Genomic DNA, 19,892 nt, shown 5'->3' with positions numbered 1-19,892 from the left:
ATAGGTTGAGCAGTGGGTTCCCAAAGAAAAGGGCTCGCGCTGGAATCGGGGAGGTCGAGAACTAGTTCCAAGGCAAGTCGCTGTTTCAGAGCCAGGATTCATGTCCGCTGGGTCATGTTACAGGTCGCGTCCAGTGATAGCAGTCAGGAGGGCTGGCGTAGTTAGTGACAGCGGGGGTCGCCTGAGTTTCAGGGCGGCAGTTTGACCTGATTCAGTAGTGCAGCCGGCCTGGGTTTCACTACTTACGTGCATCCATTTACTATTTTAATTATAAAGTTTCATCAGTTTGTCTTATTTCCAACATTCTAAAGATTTTATGTGAAACATCCTGAAAATTTTAACCATACTTAGTATTCTGCTGAATCTTGGTTTCAGCCTTTTTTTCCTGTTTTTTTCTGAGAAGCCTACTTCCGATACCAGCAATGCTTACAAGTTTGCATAGGTCTATTTTTTTACATACTGCCTTAGGATACACAGGAAGTATTTAAGAGTGTGTGTGTGTGTGCGCGCGCGCGCATGCCTTGTATTGATCAAATACATAATGATTGCAAAAATGAGAAAATAGAGACACTGTGAACGTATCAGTGTATTTTCTGCATGAGCGTACGTGTATTACATATATGCCTGCATACATTTAATGGGAAGGGTCGTTACATAAACCACTTTGTACCTCAAGGCGAGCATCTTTCCATGAATAAATAAATCCCTCAGTTATCCTCTGACTAGCAGATCGGTGGGGGTGGGGGACAGCAACCACCCAGATGTCACCACTGAATAACTGCATTCCACCACCTTCCTGTTTTTGTCAGCTTCAGTCTCAGACACGGCACAGCAGCCATCTGAAGAGCAAAGCAAGTCTCTTGAAAAACCAAAACAGAAAAAGAATCGCTGTTTCTTGTGCAGGAAGAAAGTGGGACTGACTGGTAAGGGCCCAATTCAAATGGTTCAAAATTAGGATTGTATTTTAAAATAACACCTGGCTTCCTATTACTGCCTTCAAGTAAGATTGTTTCTGTTTCCATAAGAGTTAATACTGGATACGCTTCAGCTTCTGAATTTCCTTAAAGAAATAAAAGTAGATTTAATTATATACTTAAAAGTGAAATGAATAGTTTTCTTTTAAAAAATCACTTCAGCTGAGTTTGAGAGTATTAGACAAGTTAAATCAGGGTGCCAGGTGCTGCAAACAGCCGGCGATGTGGCTCCTGCCTTCAAGGAGCCAGAGGCTGCGTCAGAGAGAGTGGTCGGTACTCGGTGAGCTGTGTAAAGGGCTAATCATAGGTTGTGCGGGTTCGGGAAGTTCATACACGTAAGCGGTTAGCTTTGCGTGGCCCCAGTATAGGTAACCAGTACAGGCTGAGTGCTGCGACAGAGCCATCTGATGGTGCTGTTATTAACACGGGGAGAAAACAGCGTTCAAGATACTCCTTGGGTATTTAGCACAGGAAGCACATCAAGTGCATTCAGGGAGACTGGTTTGGGAATTCGGGGTGGGAGTGATTGATTCATATAAGGGAAGAGGAGGAGAGGCTCATCGAGGAAAATGTCACGAAGACAGACTGTGTCAGCTGGGACTTAAAAGATGATCAGGACTTAGAACTGACGGAAATGGGCACTTCAGCCAGAAAGAAAACCTTTTGAAGGAAAATGTGGAGAAGGGAAAGGACAGGGCACGTCCCGGAGTGGGGAAGGAGGCGGCGGCACACTGTGCAGGGGGGGTTGGGTGCTGCAGTCTGACAGAGCAGAGACCAGGCTAATGCTGTGGACTGTGGTTAATTTGGGGGAAGCAGGTGCAGCTACAGTAGGGACCGTTTATTGTCTACTATGTGCCAGGCATTGTGCCGAATAGAATATGAGCTGAGAAAAGAGCAGATAGGATTTTGAGCAGAGTTATGTTTTAGGAAGCTTTCTCTGTCTGACTAAGGAATAGGTTGGAGGTAAAGAAGAAAGGAGATTTTAGTCTGATTATCAAAGATGTTTAAGACTGGCCCATCCAAACATGAAGAAGTAACACATTTGAAAATACACGTATTTAATATCAAATATAGTCTTTCTAAATCTCAGAATCCCTCAAACTTCATGATTGGAGGGCCGAGACTTACTAATTCTCATCTTGTCCAATCTGTCAGTCTGGGGTTAGTGCTGGCTTCATTTTCCTTCATTATTATAAAGTTACAGATATAAAGTTATATAGTTGAAAAATATGGTAAAGGAAGTTTACAGCACATGTCAGTGTTAAAATATTGACTCCTGTGTTCCATTTCCAATCGTTTAATCACACCATAACGTCCTCGTTTTGGAAGACAGGACCAGTTTTCTGTAAGGACTGTCCATCTATCTTCCTTATATTTCTCTTTTGGCTTCAACTTTGGGCATTTTCCTAAACTAAGTAGCATTTGTTGAGTGTTTACTAATGTGGTAAGTTCTTATTAATCCATACAGTAGCTAAAAGTACAGTTGCAGACACTGAGGCTCAGAGAGACTTAAGTAGTTTGGGTATATGTTAGTAAGGAGGTTCGTGCTTCGGCAGCCTACTGTACACCCCGTGGTCTTAATCACCCGGCCACAGGCCGGTTCGCTCTTCCATGGGACATTAGCCAAGGAGAGCTGGCATGGGTGCCGTTGACTTGTTAGCAGTTCAGCCAGAGGGGTCGTTTCATCTTTCTTAGTTAAATTTGAAGATTGCCTTCTGACAGCAAGCATATTTTCCCATTGTAGTATTTGGATTTGAGAAACGTTTCACAGGTGCAATGCAGTGATCTGTTTTCAGTGGGAATGAGCTGTGGCCATGCCATAGGTAAGGACACTGGAGCTCAGACAAGTGGTTATGACTTGCTCTGGTACAAACCCTGGTACAAGGTATGAAGCTGTCAGCTAGTGAATTTTGAGAATGTGTACAATGTTCCTGGGTTGCGAAACTGCTTGTTTAGAATTTAGATTGTTGTCCTAAATACACGATCTGTTTAGCATTAATTATGCTAAGGAACTTAATATTTAGACCTTGCATCCAACTCAGGTATGTGTATTAATCCACTTTCAGGGTTTGAATGCCGGTGTGGAAATGTTTACTGTGGTGTACACCGTTACTCAGATGTACACAATTGCTCTTACAATTACAAAGCCGATGCTGCTGAGAAAATCAGAAAAGAAAATCCAGTAGTTGTTGGCGAAAAGATCCAGAAGATTTGAACTCCTGCTGGAATACAAAATCCTTTGACCATCTGCAAACTAAAAATTGACTTGAGGTTTTTTTTCCTAGTCATTGGGAATGTAGAGCATTGTATCTTGCATAGACCTTTTAATCATGCATGTCATCAGAAGAATAGATTTTTGTTTTTGTTTTGAAAATGACTCTGAACATTTATTTCCATTGCAGTTTCTGTGGCTGAAAAGACTTAAGTAAACTTTACAAGTATTATCCTTTTAAGATCATTTTAATTTTAGTTGAGTGCAGAGGGCTTTTATAACAAACAGGGAGAAATTTTGGAGGGCTGTGATTTTTTCCAGTATTAAACATGCATGCGTTAATCTTGCGGTTTACTTTCTCATTGTGTGTATATATAGCTTTTCTCTGCAGCACGATCTCTCTTTGGATAATGCCCTCCAGGGCACAGCTAGTTACCAGTAACTGAATGTACTTTAATCACTATGGCTGCTTCTGTTTTTTCATTAACAAAGGTTATACATATGTTAGCACATAGTTTCTTTGCACCCACTATTTATGTCTGAATCATTTGTCACGGGAGAGAGTGTGCTGATGAGATTCTAAGTTTGTGTGTTTTAATTTTTTTTTTCTTTGAGCAAGGGAAGGAAAAGCTGTATGCATTTCATTGCTGACTGCAGGTTTCTTTCAGGTTCATCTGTCTGTGTGTACGATATGAAGAATGATCTGAAGTAATTGTGCTGTATTTATGTTTATCCACCTGTCTTTGATTAAATAAAAAAGAAAACCTTAACAATCCTGTGGATTGCCTTTTCTCTATTCTTCTCGTGGTTGGCTTTGATTCCATGTCCTGTAGTTTTCTGCTTCACTAATTTTGTCAGAGAACTCCTGTTGCTCGTCTCACATCTGTCTCTGACTAATGTCACGGTGATGTATCGTGATCTTACATTCCTATGAGCTGAAGATGTCAGTATTTCTTTAAAGTCAAGACCTTCTGGGAGCATTTAAGACCTTGCTTCCTGGCATATGTAGTCCGTTTGGCTCAAACTCATACAATTTCAAAAAAAAAACCCCAAAACCAGGAACTTCTGTCACTTAGATATCATACTTTCTAGCTCTTGGCTGATTCTCTGTTCTGCACTCTGTCACACTGAATCAGCACCTAGGCGAGGCTACTTTTTCTGGTGGGATTAGAGAAACTGAAATAATTCAAACAGAGCAATTGGAGAATTGTGGAGTCAAAGACCCTCAAAAGGCCATTTGTCCTGTGGCTTCAAACTTATCTGGCAACCAGCCTTTTTTAAAAACATAAAATATTTTGAAGACAGATGACAACAGTATTTTACAGTACAAAGTTCTAGGTTTAAATTTGTTTACTTATTACTTAAATGTTCTATCTTAGTACGTCGTGGTGGCTTAGCATTAAAATCTGTAAATGTAATTTATCACATTAACAGATTAAAATAAGAGAAAATCATTAGGACTATCACAACCAAATCAGATAAAGTATTTAATAGAATTTAGCAGTCATTTATGATTACAATGCATCATGATAAATTAGCAATACCAAGGAATTTCCTTACGCTGATAGTTTCTGTGAAAATCCAAACAAAAAGCAAGCACCTTCTAAAAAGAGGAAACTCATTTCCTTTTAAAGTCAGACACAAGGAAGGGGCTGCCCACTATCACTGCTAATATTCAAAATTACATTGCAGATCCTGGCCAACAGAGTAAATTCACAACAAAGATCTTCACTGCTCCACTATTAATACAACCCAAAACACCCCAGCCTCTTCAGCAAACGAAAAGGATAACAATGAAGCCTATTTGGGCACAAGGGAAAGCGGTCAAGAGAAAAATGTGGGGAAAGCCTGAAAAATTGCCTCTAAGTAAAGTTCACAAACATGGAAAAGTCCTGTGTATACAAAGGAAATGAACAAATAACAGAAAAATGTGTCAACTGTAGGTTGGTGGGATTATGGGCATTATTATTATTTTTTTTGGTCGTTTTTGTAATGTACATGATCAACACACACACCCTCTCCCCAAAAAGGAGAAGAAAACATGGAGTGTGTTTGCAGATTACTTCCAATGTTTTTTTAATTTTGAAACAATAGCTTTGGTGCTTTCAGACACGATATGTAATTAGTGGGTTGGCAAGTCTATTTTAAAACCATGAAATATTACTTCTCCCGTTAACCATCATACGCCTATATCTTTTCCCCACACACACCTTCCGCCCAGAGTTTTTGGTTTCTCCATGGCTTTTATCATCTGGGCTCTCATTAGTAGCCTGTGTGTATTGGTTGGGAGCTCCTGGCCTGGCATGGAGTGGAGCCCCTTGCCCAGTGCTGGATTGCCCTCAGTCGGCAGTGTTAACATTAGTCACTTAAGCATTTATGGAGCATCTCTTCTGTGCCCGGTGTTTTGCTGGGTGTTGACGGAGCTGCACGCCCTCCGCGCCAGGACCAATATGGACTGAAAGTCACTAGTCTCGGAGGGCGGGCTCGAGGGAGCAGGGGCCGCTGGGGGCGTGGTTACTGCAGGGTGGGGAGTGGCCAGAGGGGGCGGGCCCACTGGGGGCGGGGCTGGAGCCGGAAGCGAGGTCAGCGGAGGCCTGTTCCTCACATCAGGGAAGCCGCGCTGACAGCTGGTTCCTCAGTTCCTCAGGAGCGCTCCCGCCTGACCGAGCCCCGGAGTCCCGAATACCATTCTAGCCCGTCAGCATGTCGTTCGTTCCAGTGGCCAAGAACTCGGACTTCCCCATTCAGAACCTGCCCTACGGCGTCTTCACCACCACAGGCAACGTGAGCTGTGGGTGGGCAAGCCGGCGTCCCCTCCCGCGGGTCCCCTCACTCAGGACCCCCTCTCCCCTCCGCTCTGACCTCGTGCCAGCTGGATGTCCCGGAAGAACCCTGGGTCGCCACTGGAGGAGCCGCGGGCAGCGGGGGCAGGGAGGGATGGTGTTGGGGGCGGCCGCCCGGCCACTTGGCTCCTGAAGGAGTGGGGTGAGCGCTCTAGATGCATTTGCAGGTTTGTGTGAGAACCAAGTGCAAAGGGAAGTCCTGGGCCCCGGACCAGTCCCGGTGCTGAGACCCCGCCGTGACTGGGGTGGACCCCTCCCCTCAGCCCCTCTCAGCGGCCCGTGCTCTGGGGGCTCCCCGCGGCGGGTTTTCTGCCTCCGGCCGCAGCCCCTCCCGGGCATGGGCCTCGCTGGTGGGCAGAAGGAGCCCTTCAGGCAGGCGAGAACCGAACTTTCACTCAGTTTACGTCAGCGATTTTCAGCCTGTTTGCGTCAGGGCACATCAACTAATTACTAAAATTCAGTGGCACACCAAAAATATATATGCTTTTTACCGATCTGACAAAAAAAAATAGGTATAATTTTGATTCATTCACATTGGGTAGCTCTTAGGGTGGCTGTCATCTCTTTGTCACTGGGCCATCTAAGGAGAGAGAGGTCAGTGCCCCTTACCTAATAGAAGGAAATCTGTAAAGAAGGGGCTTATTGATAAATGGGGGTGAGACAGGCCCTGGGTGGGTTTATTTCTGGTAATCTTGCTTAGATGTCTACTCCCAACTTTAAACATGAACCAGAGAACCCCAGACTCTCCTTGCACCCCACGGTGCTCAGGAAGCATTGACCGCAGGATGCTGCTGACAGCCCCTTTTCTGGACAGAGAGGGTTTCCATTCCCCATGGTGACCGTTGACCCCAAGGGTTGGTGGGCCACCCTGCAGCCGGTGCCAGTGCCTTGGTCTAGAAGAGTCAACTTGGGGTTTCACAACCCAGATTTTGCAAGGACAGCAAAGGCTAACATTCCATCTCATCTCCAGGAGGGAAGAAAATACAATTGGAGGGGAGTTAAACCTTAACCATGTGATCCACCCCTCAGCTGGCAGGACGGCCCTGGGCACTCGCTGAGACTTTGTCCTCGGTGGCCGTCCTGCCCTCACTGTTTGTGGAACTACAGATCAATGAGACAGGAACATTGGCAGGAGGCAGGTGGGGAGCTTGGCCTTGGTTTTCCCGCAGGACTCTGGAATTAATGCCCCTGGGAGTGTAGCTCGTGGGCACCTCCCCCTGCTGTTTTCATGTGAGAATGTGCAGGGGCGGCCACAGGGGACGCCTGGGAGAGACAGCCCCTTCCTACTGCACACAGAAGAGAGCTGGGGTGGGGACGCAGCCGCTTTGGCATGCCAGAAGGTCCAGCACCTTCAGGCCTCGTCTGAAGCTATCACTGCAGGCAGCTCAGCCCACTGGGAGGCACAGGGAGCTGGGACTCCGTGCTGAGGATGCAGTCCTCTGTCTCTCTCCATAGAGGGCCGTCTACAGGGGGACCCACGGGCTCTTGAGTACACAGACTTTTTGGGTAATCAGGCCGAGCCCAGCTGAGGCTTTTTCCTGTGCTAACCATGCCACCTTCCTCCCAGCTGAGACCAAGGATCGGCGTGGCCATTGGTGACCAGATCTTGGACCTCAGTGTCATTAAGCACCTCTTCACCGGGCCTGTCCTGTCCAAACACCAGGATGTCTTTGATCAGGTAGGACATGGTGGCATGGCTTGTCCTGGATCTCAGTGACCCTGCAGGTCTGTAGCTATGGCCTGGGAGGAAGGGACAGCTGGCCCCAATACCCTCTTTGTTGTCAGCCTGCAGTACAAGTACCTGTGGGAAGGATGTGAGTTTACTTGCCTGTAGATGGCCGAGTGCTTGGATATGCATCTTCCCATCTTGTAGGTCAAGGAGGGAGAGTGGTATTTATTGAGCACCTGCTAAGTACCAGGAGTTTTACACACCGCTCTTGCCCAGTCCTCACAGCACCCCTCTGACGTAGCAGTTGGAATCCTCATTAGATGGGTGAGGACCTAATCTGAAACAGCACACGACTCTCCCTGATCACGTGGCTACAAGTGTTGGATCTGGGTCTGTAACTCCAGGCTTCAGAATCCACAAGTGTTGTTTCTGCCATGCCTCCCTGGCTGAGAAACCTCTTGTTAACTTATGTGAAAGGGATGTGCACAGACTTCAGTAACCCGCAGACTGGAGCGTTCCTCCGTTAGACAGACGCCTATAACTGCCGGTCGGGCCAGGCTGCACCAGCAGCATCCACATGGCAGCTCCCAGCCGTTGCTGGTCGCATGCAAATTCATGAGTGGCGGAGTCCCATCAGGAAAGGTGACACCTTTCCCTAACTTGATGACCAGATGACAGAGCTAACAGTGAAAGTCCTGAGAGTTTCAATGGCCTGGACATGAGTGACAGGGCCCTGGAAGGAAGGCCGGCCTCTCCTGTGGACAGCACGGGCCCCGCCCAGCACTTTCCTGTGTGTGACCTTCTTTCCCCCTATTTAGCCAACTCTCAACAGCTTCATGGGCCTGGGTCAGGCCGCCTGGAGGGAGGTGAGAGCTTTCTTGCAGAATTTGCTGTCGGCCAGTCAAGCTAGGCTCCGAGATGACACAGAACTTCGAAAGCGGTGAGGATCAAGTGGACATTGGTGGGTGGGGAGAGAAGAGGACAGTGCGGTAGTCGGGGCCATTCTGAGTCACCACAGTATTGCCTTGGCCACATGGGCCCTCTGCCCAGGCTACACATAGGTGGGAAGCTCAGGGTGGACCACCCCACTCAGAGAAGTGGGCCAGTGGCAAATTACCCCTTTGCCACTGGCCCACTTCCTTCCTCATCAGCATCATCCGTGTTCTTGTCTAGTTCCCAAAGTAGGAGTGATTTAGGTTGTTTCTTAGAGCGGAACCACAGACCCAGAGAAGAGGCGTCTCAGCTTCAGTAGGTGGAGTCCCTTCCTGGTGTGGCCACTTCAGCTCAGCTCTGGCTCAGGCCAGCCTGGAGACTCTCCCTGGAGATCAGGAGCAGGGTTCTGGGATGGTGTGGGCTGAGTCTGCAGGAGGGCCACCAGAGTAAGGACCTCACTTCACCACGTGCTTGACCCTGAAGCCCCTGGTTGTGTTTCAGTGCGTTCGTCTCCCAGGCTTCTGCCACGATGCACCTTCCAGCTGCCATAGGTGAGTTCAGTCCCATCACTCGGACATGTGCGAAGCGGCCTGGTGGGCCAGGGTGGCTGGGCTGTGCTTCCTGGTGGGGAGGGTCGCTGGGGCTGTTACCCCTCCCCACCATTGACTCAGGCCATGTTGAAGGCCAGAGCTCTTATTTATTATTTGTTTCTCAGTTGGGAATTCTGAAATAATTTTTTAGTTCTGAAATTAATTTTTTTAACTTAGTGAGTAATTTGTGTACATTTTGTGCTGAGATTTGGGCTGTGCCAGTGTGGTGGGTATGTGCTCAACAGCGCCCCCGCCTGCTACCCCACAGAACGGGATGCAGAGGAAGTTTGTTCTCCTCCTCCACCTTGTTCCTCTCGTCCTGTTGCTTGGACTGTCCCTTCTCTGTGCTGACATATCTGGGTCCCTGATGGACTCTTTTGTGACTTTCTCCTGCAGGTGACTACACAGACTTCTACTCCTCTCGGCAGCACGCTACAAACGTCGGGATCATGTTCAGGGGCAAGGAGAATGCGTTGATGCCCAACTGGTATGTCCCAGGCCAGAGTTTAATAAGTTCAAAGTCTGCCTTTCCATTTGCAGCTGCATGGCGCCCCAAGAGCTGCCCAGTGCCTCCTAGGTTCTGAGAATCAGTTCAGTGATAAACAGTGATGACCACGACGGGTCTGCCGACAATGGCCTCCGCCCCTGGTCTCTCAGCTCCACCCGAACCTGCTGGGACCATGGGGCAACCCCTGAAGCTCTTTCATCTAGAGAATGGGGGGTGGAATGAAATCCCCTGAGTCACTAAGATCTTTCCAGAGTCACTCATTTGTAAGCAATGTACTATCGCTCTGTTGGCGAATCCCAGAGCCTAGCATTCTTCAACGTAGAATTCTGTGATGAATGAGGATCCTCACGGGTACCCCGTGCTGTGCACCTCCAAAAGTGTGGTCAGTTCAAGATGGGAGCTACGTTCTTTTATTTGGCCCTCCCAGTAGTTCCATGGGGTCGCCAGGGCTATGACTGTTGTCAGCCCATTGCACAAGAGGGAAAGCAGGCTCAGATAAGGGTTGACCCACCTCAGGACCAACAGGCCAGAGTCCTTCATGCCCAGGCCGAGGCCACTGTGCCAGTTAAGATCCTTACCCCTTTGTTCCATGCTGTCCTCTGAAGGTGACGGTTATTCAGACACAGTGGCACAGGCTCACCCCCTGCCAGGTGCCCTCAGCACATGCAGCAGCTGCAGTGGGCAGAGGCTCGTCCCTGTTTCAGTGAGAGTTTCAGGTGGGCTGCGCCAGGAGGGGATGTGTCTGTTTGAACCTGGTTGAAGAAGAGAAGAAGGGGAGAGAGAGCAGAGAGGTTAAGCAGAAAGGCCTAGGTTGCAAGACAAACTGGGACTGCTGGGAGGCAGGCACTTGGGACTCTGGCCGTGGGCAGCCACAGCCCGTTTCCTTCTGCAGGATTATACCTTTATCAAGATGCGTGCTACAGAGCAGCCTGCGGCTGGGCCTTGCTTGTGTAATGTATATAGATTATAAAGGTAATAGAAGAGGTCTGTCCAGAAAGTATCCAACCATGTACTATGAAAAATAGAGACATTTATTGAAGATGATACAAGATACAAGAAACACTGTACAGAGGACAGTGATGCTTCAGTCCCCTTCAAAGTAGGCACCTTGACACCTCACACAGTTCTCCCCATCACCATCAGCTGCCCCGTCATATTTTCCTGAGTCTCACCGATGCTCTGAAATATCTCCCCTTTCAAAGGTGATTTAGTTTTGGGGAAAGCCAGAAGTCACAGGGCACCAAATCTGGGCTCTGGGGGGGGGGGGTTGCTGAATCACCTGGGTGATTTGACTTTTCACCATAAAACTGTACAAGACGTGATGCATGAGCAGGCACGTGGTCGTGAAGAAGCTGCCAATCACCAGTTGCCCATACCTGCAGATTTCTGAATCATCCCAATAGTTTCTGCAGAGGAATGTTCAAGCTTAACACAAAATTTGATGCAGATTCATTACTCTACTTGCTCAGTCATTTTGAGTGCGACGGGGGTGGTAGACGCTGTTGAGATGCTCACTCAACAGCATCTACCACCCCCGCTGACTAGTACAGTGAGGTCGTCATTGCTCACTACTGCGAATTCACTCTTCGTGGCTGCCAGGTCACATCAGTGTCATGCAAACCATTCTTGTTGTAGTAACAATGGCTGGACATACTCCTAGACAGACCTCGTATAAATCACCTTGTACACCCAGGTGATTCAGACCCCCTAAAGCCCAGATTTGGCAACCTGCGACTTCTGGCTTTTCCCAAAACTAAAATCACCTTTGAAAAGGAAGAGATTTCAGACTGTCAGAGAGATTGAGGAAAACATGACGAGGCAGCTGATGGTGATTGGGAGAACTGTGTGAGGTCCCAAGATGCCTAGTTTGAAGGGGGCCAAGGTGTCATTGTCCTATGTACAATGTTTTTTGTTTCTTGTATCATCTTCAATAAATGTCTTTATTTTCATAGTGCATGGCTGGATCCCATCTGGACAGGCCTCGTACACACTGTATGGGTTTTCTGCTGCGGCTGTAACAAACTGCCACACACTTGGTGCCTTAAAACAATGCAAATAGATTGTCTTACAGTTCTGGGGCCAGCAGTCCAAAATTAGTCGGCTAAAGTCAAGTTTTGTCTCTTTGTCTGGCTCATTTCCCTTCACATACCATGCTCAGGGTTCATCCATGTTGAGGCATGTGTCAGAAGTTACTTCGTGTGTAATGCTGAGCAATATTCCGTTGTATGTACGGAGCAAATTTGCGTGTCCACTTACCTACTGATGGACATGCAGAAATACCTTTTGGTCTGTGAGCCCTGTATACATGTTGACTCCTTTTTCATTCTTAATTTTTAAGAATTTTGAAATGTCTTCTGCAACACACCAGAGCACTGACACCCTGCACTCTCTCGCCTTCCTTGTCAGGCTGCACTTGCCGGTGGGCTATCATGGCCGCGCCTCCTCCATTGTGGTGTCGGGTACCCCAATCCGAAGGCCCCTGGGGCAGATGAGACCCGATGACTGTAAGTGCCCCAGCGTCCAGGCCCCGGCATTGTGGCTCTGTGTCCCCATGCCGTGAGCTCCCTGGCCTGGCACTCACAACAGCCTCTTGCTCTGCCATTATTGCAGCTAAGCCTCCTGTGTACGGTCCTTGCAAACTCTTGGACATCGAGTTGGAAATGGTAAGCAGGGCCTCAATGTATTGTTGGCATGGGCTGTATACAACCATGACGGCAGCATGCTGGACAGGTTGGGGGGGTAGTGTAGACAGACTGATGGGGGGCTCTTCACAGCAGCACCTGTGGTATAGGTGAGACCGAGGGAGGCTCGGGGTGTCCACTCAGGGCGGGTGGAGGAGAAGAGGTGTGGGACCCCCTCAGAGCTGCAGCTGTGGAGACCTGGGTTGGTTGGAGCTCTGTGTCTGTGCAGTCCTGCCCAGTGATTTCTTTGGACTCTGTCAGGAGGAAGGACATGTGTGGGCACTGCCCAGTGGTCCCCCAGGCCAACCAGCCCTCTGCCTCCTGCTGCCACGGTGACAGTGCCACGTGGACCCCAGAACAGGCTCCCCAGCCTGGACCCAGAGAGCAGGGCACAGCACCCGGGGTTAGGAGCCGGGGCCTCTCTGGGCGAACAGAGGACTCTGCAGGCAGGCACTTCAGCAGGGGCGATCATGTAGGGGAGTGGGCAGGGCCGTCGGAGAAGAGGCAGAGAGAGTGGGGGGAGTGCAGGTGCTCTGCACTGGGAGGTGGTAAGATTCACTCTGAGTTGGTGTCCTTGCGTTAGTTCTTTTTTACCTTGATGGAAAATTTGCAAGGTTTAACCACTGTCACAGAGCAAATAAAACTGTGACTCCAGTTTGGCAAATGTTATAGCTGGTTCTGCGCTGCTGACAGTCATTGTCCCAGTACTGTACTGGCCATGTCTTTCTCCCAAGGCAGGGGTTGAAGGACCGGGGAGCAGGGTGCTGCCATCATCTCTGGGCCGTGGTTTGGAGGCAACCCTTCAGTTGTGCGTGAATACAAACCCCAGTACTCTCCTTTCCCACAGGCTTCATGTGTCTGTCAGCCCCTGCCATGCAGAGGTGTGGGGAGACAGGGATGGAGTGGAGAGGCTGGGGTGTGCTACAGCGGCTGTTCTGGGGCTGTGCAGAGGTTGTAAGCTGGCACTCACCCCCTCCTCGGGGTGGCCGTCAATCCACCCAAATGCAGCCCCCTGACTTGCACACTGTGCCTTTGGTGCCTTGCCAGGCCCCCCTGGGCTGTCCGGGCCTAAGGCTTCCATTTGGAAATGTCTGACCTTTGCCCTCCAGGCAAGTGACCTGGGGCGCCAGGTGAGCCCCAGATTCTAATCAGCTCTCCCATTCTGCAGGCATTCTTTGTAGGCCCTGGGAACAAATTTGGAGAGCCGATCCCCATTTCCAAGGCCCATGAGCACATTTTTGGGATGGTCCTTATGAACGACTGGAGCGGTGAGTATGGGGTGCTGAGCGGCCTGAGGCTGAGGTCAGAGCACCCTCTGCTCTGGGTGGAGACTGGGTGTTTGGGACACTTTCACAGAAGCCCCAGGTCATGTGCTGGTCAGAGGCACCTGAGAGCGTGGGCTTGGGCAGGGAACAGACTTAGCTCAGAGCCTCAGGGCTGCTGTAAGTTGAAGCAGGACAAGGCTGATGTCAGAGCTCCTGGGTGTGAGCGCCACCTGGGGGCCCGTCTGCATGCCTGCCAGGTCCCCGGGGTGCAGTGTTACCATTCCCATTTACAGGGGAGGCACTGAGGCAGGTAGTTGCTGAGCTGGATTTCACATACAGCAGCCCCATTTCCGAGCCTGTCTCAGTGCCTGCGCCACATGCAGGAGGAAGACGCTGCCTAACTGAATCCAGGCGTGTGTTCCTCCTCCCAGTGTGAGGAGCGTGCAGCCCCTGCATGGGGAAGATCCTGCCTGCCCTTTGGTTATCCTCTTTACTGTGACCTGGCTCAGTGACCTCAAAGGACGTCTGTCCTTGGCATTCAGTGCTGCTGGCCCTTGGTCCTGAGGCAGCCTGGTTGGGGACAGCACCAGGAGGCTCTGCTGGGCATCTGTGCTGTGTGGTCAAGGGGAGGCAGCAGCCTCGAGACCAGGCCCCGGCCAGCCTGAGTGAACCCTGCTCGGCCCTTCCTTCTCCTGTAGCGCGAGACATTCAGAAGTGGGAGTACGTCCCTCTCGGGCCGTTCCTCGGGAAGAGTTTTGGAACCACCATATCTCCATGGGTGGTGCCCATGGATGCCCTCATGCCCTTTGTGGTGCCCAACCCGGAGCAGGTGAGTGCAGGCAGCTTCTGCAGGAAGCTTCAAAGCCCGGCCCCTCTGCTCTGCGGTGGCTCGCCTACCTGTCGGGAGGGAAGCTCTGGGCTGTCAGTGTGCCCGTGCGGGACCTCCAGGCTGTCACTAGTCACTCTGCCTTGTGCTTGCCCGCCCCCCTGCACAGTTCTTGGAAAAACACACAGTGTTATAAGTGTCAGAACCCTCTGAGGCCAGGGGAGCCGGCTGGCTGGCAGGAGGAGAGGCCCTGCCAGTGCCTCAGCATTGCACAACATCCCCCAAGGGGTCAGGTCAGTTTCTGTGCAATGGCACCCCTGGAACCCAACTGGTGGAATGCAGTTTGGAGCTGGGCAACCGCGGGCTCTGGTACTGGAGCCAAGACATCTGTTCCGGCCTCGTCTCCCCTTCTCACCCCTCACTCCTCCGCCTGTCACAGTCTAGCCACAGCCCCCGCCCCATCACCTCCAGAGGCCTCACCAAGTGCCCTGTGACCTTTGGGCCAATGCTATAGCCTGCGCCTTCCTCAGGGTGGGTGCCGGGCAGCCCCTGCTTTTTCTAGACACTCCCCCTCTTGGGCTTCTGGCATGTGGCCTGTGCCAATTCCCCTGTGTCTCTAGAGCGCTTCGATGCGGCGGTGCCACTCCACCCTCCACACGTCCCCTGAGCCCCCACCCCCACCTCCCTCTGTGCTCCTGCACCCGGGCGCTGGCCCAACCCCACGTCCCCTCCAGGCTTGCTCCTCCATGCGTTCACAGCGCACACTGCCTTTTCCCCTCCCTCTGCGCCCGCCCTCCCCTAGCAGCACAGTCTTCCCACTTCTGAACGCTTTTCTTTAAAACAGCTCCAATTTCAAAACCCAGATAACATGTTCAGAACAGGAACATCATATCCCTGCCAGCGTCCCTGGACACCCAGTTAATCATAAAAAGAAACACATCACTATTAAAACCAAACCACACTAATTATGTCACCTACCGCTTTTGACTCCAGCATGGTGCCCTGGGAAAACCCTGCTTTTGGCCTAAGTGCAGACCTTCAGGCTTGGCTGTCAAAGCTGCCTCCGTGGAGGGTCCCGAATTAGTTGGGGCTGTGAGCCTCTGTCGGCTGTACCTGCCTCCGCCATCCCTTTCTGCTGCGAGCCTTGCTCTGTTACCCATCGGTGGCCCTCCCTCCCACTGCTCACTGTCCCCAGGGCTCCACTGCTGCCTTTGTGGGACATCTCTGATTTGACTCTATACCCGTCACCTGTGGCTGCCCCTCCCGGGGCTTTGTTTCCTGGTGTCTGGACCACCCTCGCCTCTCACTGTCCAGGGAACGGGGCTGCGCCCCCGGAGTGCGGCCCCTTCTACCTCAGGTCCTCTGTGGGGACCCCTGCCAGTGACCCTCCATGCTGTGCTCTGCCCTCGCAGGACCCCAAGCCCCTGCCGTACCTCTGCCACGACAAGCCCTACACGTTTGACATCCACCTCTCTGTTGCCCTGAAAGGTACTGCCATGGGGTTGGGGGGCGTGTTCTGGGGCTTGGTGGGCACACGTGCCCAAGTGCCATTGCCTGGATGGCTCCTGAGCTGGGCCGGGGGGCGGGAATGGTGTGGGAGAGGGACTGTCACCTGCTGCAGCCTTAGAGACGTGGTTCTTATAAAGGGAGGAGGAGGGGAAGGGACACTGGGTCCCTGTGCTGTGTAGGGTATTTAATAAACACCATTGAGTAAGTTGTGAAGGGGCACCCTACCCATCACTGGACATGTGGGGACACATGGCCCGAGCTGTCCAAGGGGCTCCTGGGGGTATGGCAGTGGGATTCACCTTGTACACTAGCGCCAGTTGACTCGTGGCTGCCAGGAGCATTGTGTTCAGAAGGATTGTGAGGGCACATGGGTCCAGGAGCGGCAGGGAAGGCGGCAGCGGCTGAGGTGCGTGGCTTTTCCGTCCCTGGACTAGCATCTCCGTGGAGGTCTCCCGGCTCTGATAGCTTGCGAGCTTATCGTTTCTTGGGCTCTTTAAGCAAAACCATGTTGGACCATGGGAAGCTTAGCCCACACAATTCACCTCACCAAGTGGTTTTTTTCCTTCCTGAGTAAGAGCTGAGACTCTTTGTCGATGCTACTTGTCTTTCCAACAGGAGAAGGAATGAGCCAGGCAGCTACCATATGCAAGTCCAACTTTAAGGTAAGCTCGGAAGCTGGGAAGGCTGCTTGTGGGAGGGAGGGAGGGAGGAGGCGGTCTCTTCCTGGCAGGATCGGGGAATGGCATCTATCTGGGGAAATGATGTGGGTCATGTGCGAGCCCCATGGCCCCAGCAGTGGCAAATCTAAGAAGCTGTGGGTGCAGAGAGGCGGGGGATGCCGCCCCTGAGCCTCTGCAGGAGGTCCTGGTCCCCCTACAGACGGCCCTCTGCCCATGCCCTTTCTGTCCAGGGCCCAGGGCAGCAGGTTGACAGTGAGGCCTTTGCTCGTGAGAAGTCTGTGCAGGGCTCAGGGTGCTCTCAGGGCCCAGCATAACCGTGGACAGAGGAGCGGGCTGCTCGCTGAGGCTCTGAGTAGAGGCCAGCTGCTCCGGGGTGTTTTTTGGACAATGTGGGGTGGGGCTGGGCTGGAACTGAGCAGGGAAGGTCCCAGAGCGACTCTGCAGGAGGACAGCTGTCCTTTCAGAATGGAAGCGGGGAGAGTGGGCGTGGGGGGCCACTTGCGGGGCAGCTGGTGCAGGAGGCTCCGCCCCACCTCTCCCCTCGCCCGCAGTACATGCACTGGACAATGCTGCAGCAGCTCACTCACCACTCCATCAATGGCTGCAACCTGCGGCCCGGGGACCTCCTGGCGTCTGGAACCATCAGCGGGCCAGTGAGTATCTTGTTGCCCTGGGCCTGCCATGTATTGAGGGCTCCCCTGCTTGCCGCGCAGCTGGCCCCCCCCCCCCCCGCTCGCCCAGAGAAGGGATTCCAGCCCCAGGCGGGTGTGTTTGACACCTCTGTCCTACTCAGCATCCTCCACGTCTGGGTGCAGAAGGGGCTCCCTTTCCAATTCAGAGCCAAAGAGAGGGTGTAGGAATGGGAGGCCGTGTCTGTCTGCGTGGGGAGAGTCAGGGAACAGCCAGAGTGTGTGGCTGGATCCTCCCAGGATGAGGGGCCCCCACTGCTGTGGCCCCTCCCCTCCCCCCATGCCTCTCTCAGCCCTGGGGAGAGTCTCAGAACCTCAGAGATGGTACATGTGCCAGGCCCTTCCCAAGGGTCCAGCCTCGTTTTCGGTGGGTAGGGTTCTGGCACTTCCAGAGCCCCAAACAAAGCGGGCAGGGGCAGGGTGCAAGCCTGGAGGCCCTTCCCATCATGGTTCCACCCCAGCCGGGTCCCTGGGGGCCACGGGGCCTACCGCCCCTGTCCGGGATTCCCAGGCCTTGCTGAGCCCTGGCCACACTGGAGGTGACAGACTTACCAAGAGGTAAGTTCATGTGACACCTTCTTCCCTGTCCTCTTATGAAGGAGCCAGAAAGCTTTGGCTCCATGTTGGAGCTTTCATGGAGGGGGACGAAGGCCATCGAGCTGGGGAACGGACAGACCAGGAAGTTCCTGCAGGACGGGGATGAAGTCATCATCACAGGTGAGGACGGCCATCCTGTAGCCACGTCTCCCCGGCTGCATCGCCTTGCCTGCATGCGCTGCCATGTTGGCTGTGCAGCCATCTGCCTTGCTTGGCCCCACTCCGGCATTCCCAGGGCTCTGTCTGCTTGCTCTGTCCTCCACCCCAGCTTGGCTCCCACAGGCTTTTAATCTGACCTTCCCCACACCAGAAAGACCACAGAGGTCCCTCTCTGTCCCCCTTCTCCCTCAGCAGAATGACAAAATAATGCCAGGTTCCTGTCATTCTGGACTTCGCAGGGCAGACACCCTGTGTCTGGGCATCCACCGTGCCCACCGAAGTAGGGAGGCGGTGGCTAGCTTCGCCCACTAGGACAAAGCGGGGAAGTGAGAGGATGTAGTTGCCGCCTGCATTCGGGAAGCGGGAGGGGTGGTGGCCATGCACATCCTGGGCCGGGAGGACAGATAAGGTGCAAATGCCGTAACCTGGCTTCTCTGGGGACCCTGCATGACAGCACGTGCCGCATGTCCCTCTGTCACCTGCGTCCGTCCCTTGCCCGGGCTTCTCCCTCTGCCTGGCAAGCCCTCTCCTCCGCCTTCCCTGGGGAACTGCGACCCACCCGTCCACTTCCAGCTCAGATGCTCCCTCCTTCCCGCCCCGGTGCCCCCCACGCCGCCTCTCAGCACCTTGTAGGCTTTCCCCTCTACGTCCTGTCCGGACGGGGGGACCCTCCTTGAGGACAAGGACACGCTCCTCCTCCGCCTCCTCTCTGCCTTTCCATCCCTTTTGCTGAAATGGAATCCAACAACTGACCCTACCTACCACTGGCTGAACACCTGCTCTGTGGGAGAGATCACGCTGGGGGCTTCACGGGACTGTTGCACCGACCCTCCCACGCCTGAGTTATCAGAGCGCTTACTCCCGCTTGCAGGTGAGGGGGCTGAGCTCGGACTTCCAGCTAGTTGCCCCCGTCACCCATCTTATAATCGTCACGGTAGCTGATACTCACTGCATGTTCACGCAGACCAGGTGCCGTCCTCAGAGTTTTCTGTGTGTTCACATCACCTTTGCGCCAGTCCTGCGCTGTGCTTACATTGTCACACCCATTTCACAGCTGAGAAAACTGAGTTTCAGAGGGGGCGCAGGTCACAGAGCCAGGAGGCAGAGAAGCCAGGCTCTGAACCTGGGCATCTCGCTTCAGCCTAGTTAGTGGACCTGGGGTTTGAACCCAAGGCCACATGGAAAGCTGTGGAGCATCCTTGGGCTGTTTCTGAGGGTCCGTGACTTGGGGGGTGGGCCTGGGGTTCCACCGCAGGTGCTCCTGCAGCTCCGACAAGCTTCCAGAGGGTCTGGAGGGTAGTCTTCTGTCTGACATGCCCATCTGTCCTTCTGATGGCGCCTTCCTTCGGCAGGCCCAGCTGTGTGATGGGCAGCACTGTGCAGCGGCCGGGGCCTGGGCTCCAGGGAGCCCAGGGGCTTCTTGCTGACCCCTGTCCTCCTCTGTTCCAGGACACTGCCAGGGGGATGGTTACCGCGTCGGCTTTGGCCAGTGTGTGGGGAAAGTGCTGCCCTCTCTCTTGCCAGCGTGAGCTTCTCTCTGGCACCTGAAGCAAAGGGCTGGACCCCTACCCACCCCTGGGGACCAGTGGCCCCTCCGTAGGCGGGTCCTTCCACCAGGAACAAATAAAGACACTGTGCTCTTTGTCCACATGCGGAGCCCCGCATTGTCGTAGAGGGCGACGTCCACTCACTCCTGTTCCGGAATTGAGTCCGTGGGTCGAGGTGTGTGCTGCTGCCTTGGGACACACTCACTAATC

The 19,892-nt window shown here is 52.5% G+C and overlaps 2 protein-coding genes across 10 annotated transcripts in view; both read left to right on the top strand.

Annotated features, from left to right (window-relative positions):
- ZFAND6 (zinc finger AN1-type containing 6) overlaps positions 1 to 3,959 on the top strand; it is a 44,026-nt gene extending 40,067 nt beyond the window's left edge. For all 9 annotated transcript variants that reach the window (XM_053912540.2, XM_053912541.2, XM_053912542.2 and 6 more), the window contains exons 5-6: positions 810 to 923; positions 3,041 to 3,959. In XM_053912540.2, coding sequence (XP_053768515.1) covers positions 810 to 923; positions 3,041 to 3,189 — 263 coding nt within the window. In that variant the 3' untranslated portion in view covers positions 3,190 to 3,959. The remainder of the gene's footprint in view (positions 1 to 809; positions 924 to 3,040) is intronic.
- A 1,812-nt stretch (positions 3,960 to 5,771) lies between these two features.
- Positions 5,772 to 19,783, top strand: FAH (fumarylacetoacetate hydrolase). Its single transcript, XM_024561796.4, has 14 exons — positions 5,772 to 5,970; positions 7,597 to 7,707; positions 8,517 to 8,638; positions 9,133 to 9,182; positions 9,618 to 9,708; positions 12,136 to 12,233; positions 12,340 to 12,392; positions 13,579 to 13,678; positions 14,374 to 14,504; positions 15,914 to 15,989; positions 16,626 to 16,672; positions 17,242 to 17,343; positions 17,979 to 18,096; positions 19,585 to 19,783. The coding sequence occupies exons 1-14, from the start codon at positions 5,890 to 5,892 to the stop codon at positions 19,662 to 19,664; spliced, it is 1,260 nt and encodes a 419-aa protein (XP_024417564.2). The 5' UTR covers positions 5,772 to 5,889; the 3' UTR covers positions 19,665 to 19,783.
- The last annotated feature ends 109 nt before the right edge of the window (positions 19,784 to 19,892 follow it).

This window comes from Desmodus rotundus, chromosome 10, assembly GCF_022682495.2.
Source record: "Desmodus rotundus isolate HL8 chromosome 10, HLdesRot8A.1, whole genome shotgun sequence".
NCBI classification, from domain to species: domain Eukaryota; kingdom Metazoa; phylum Chordata; class Mammalia; order Chiroptera; family Phyllostomidae; genus Desmodus; species Desmodus rotundus.
The sequence above is the reverse complement of the archived record's forward strand: the minus strand, read 5'-3'. Positions and strand labels throughout refer to the sequence as shown.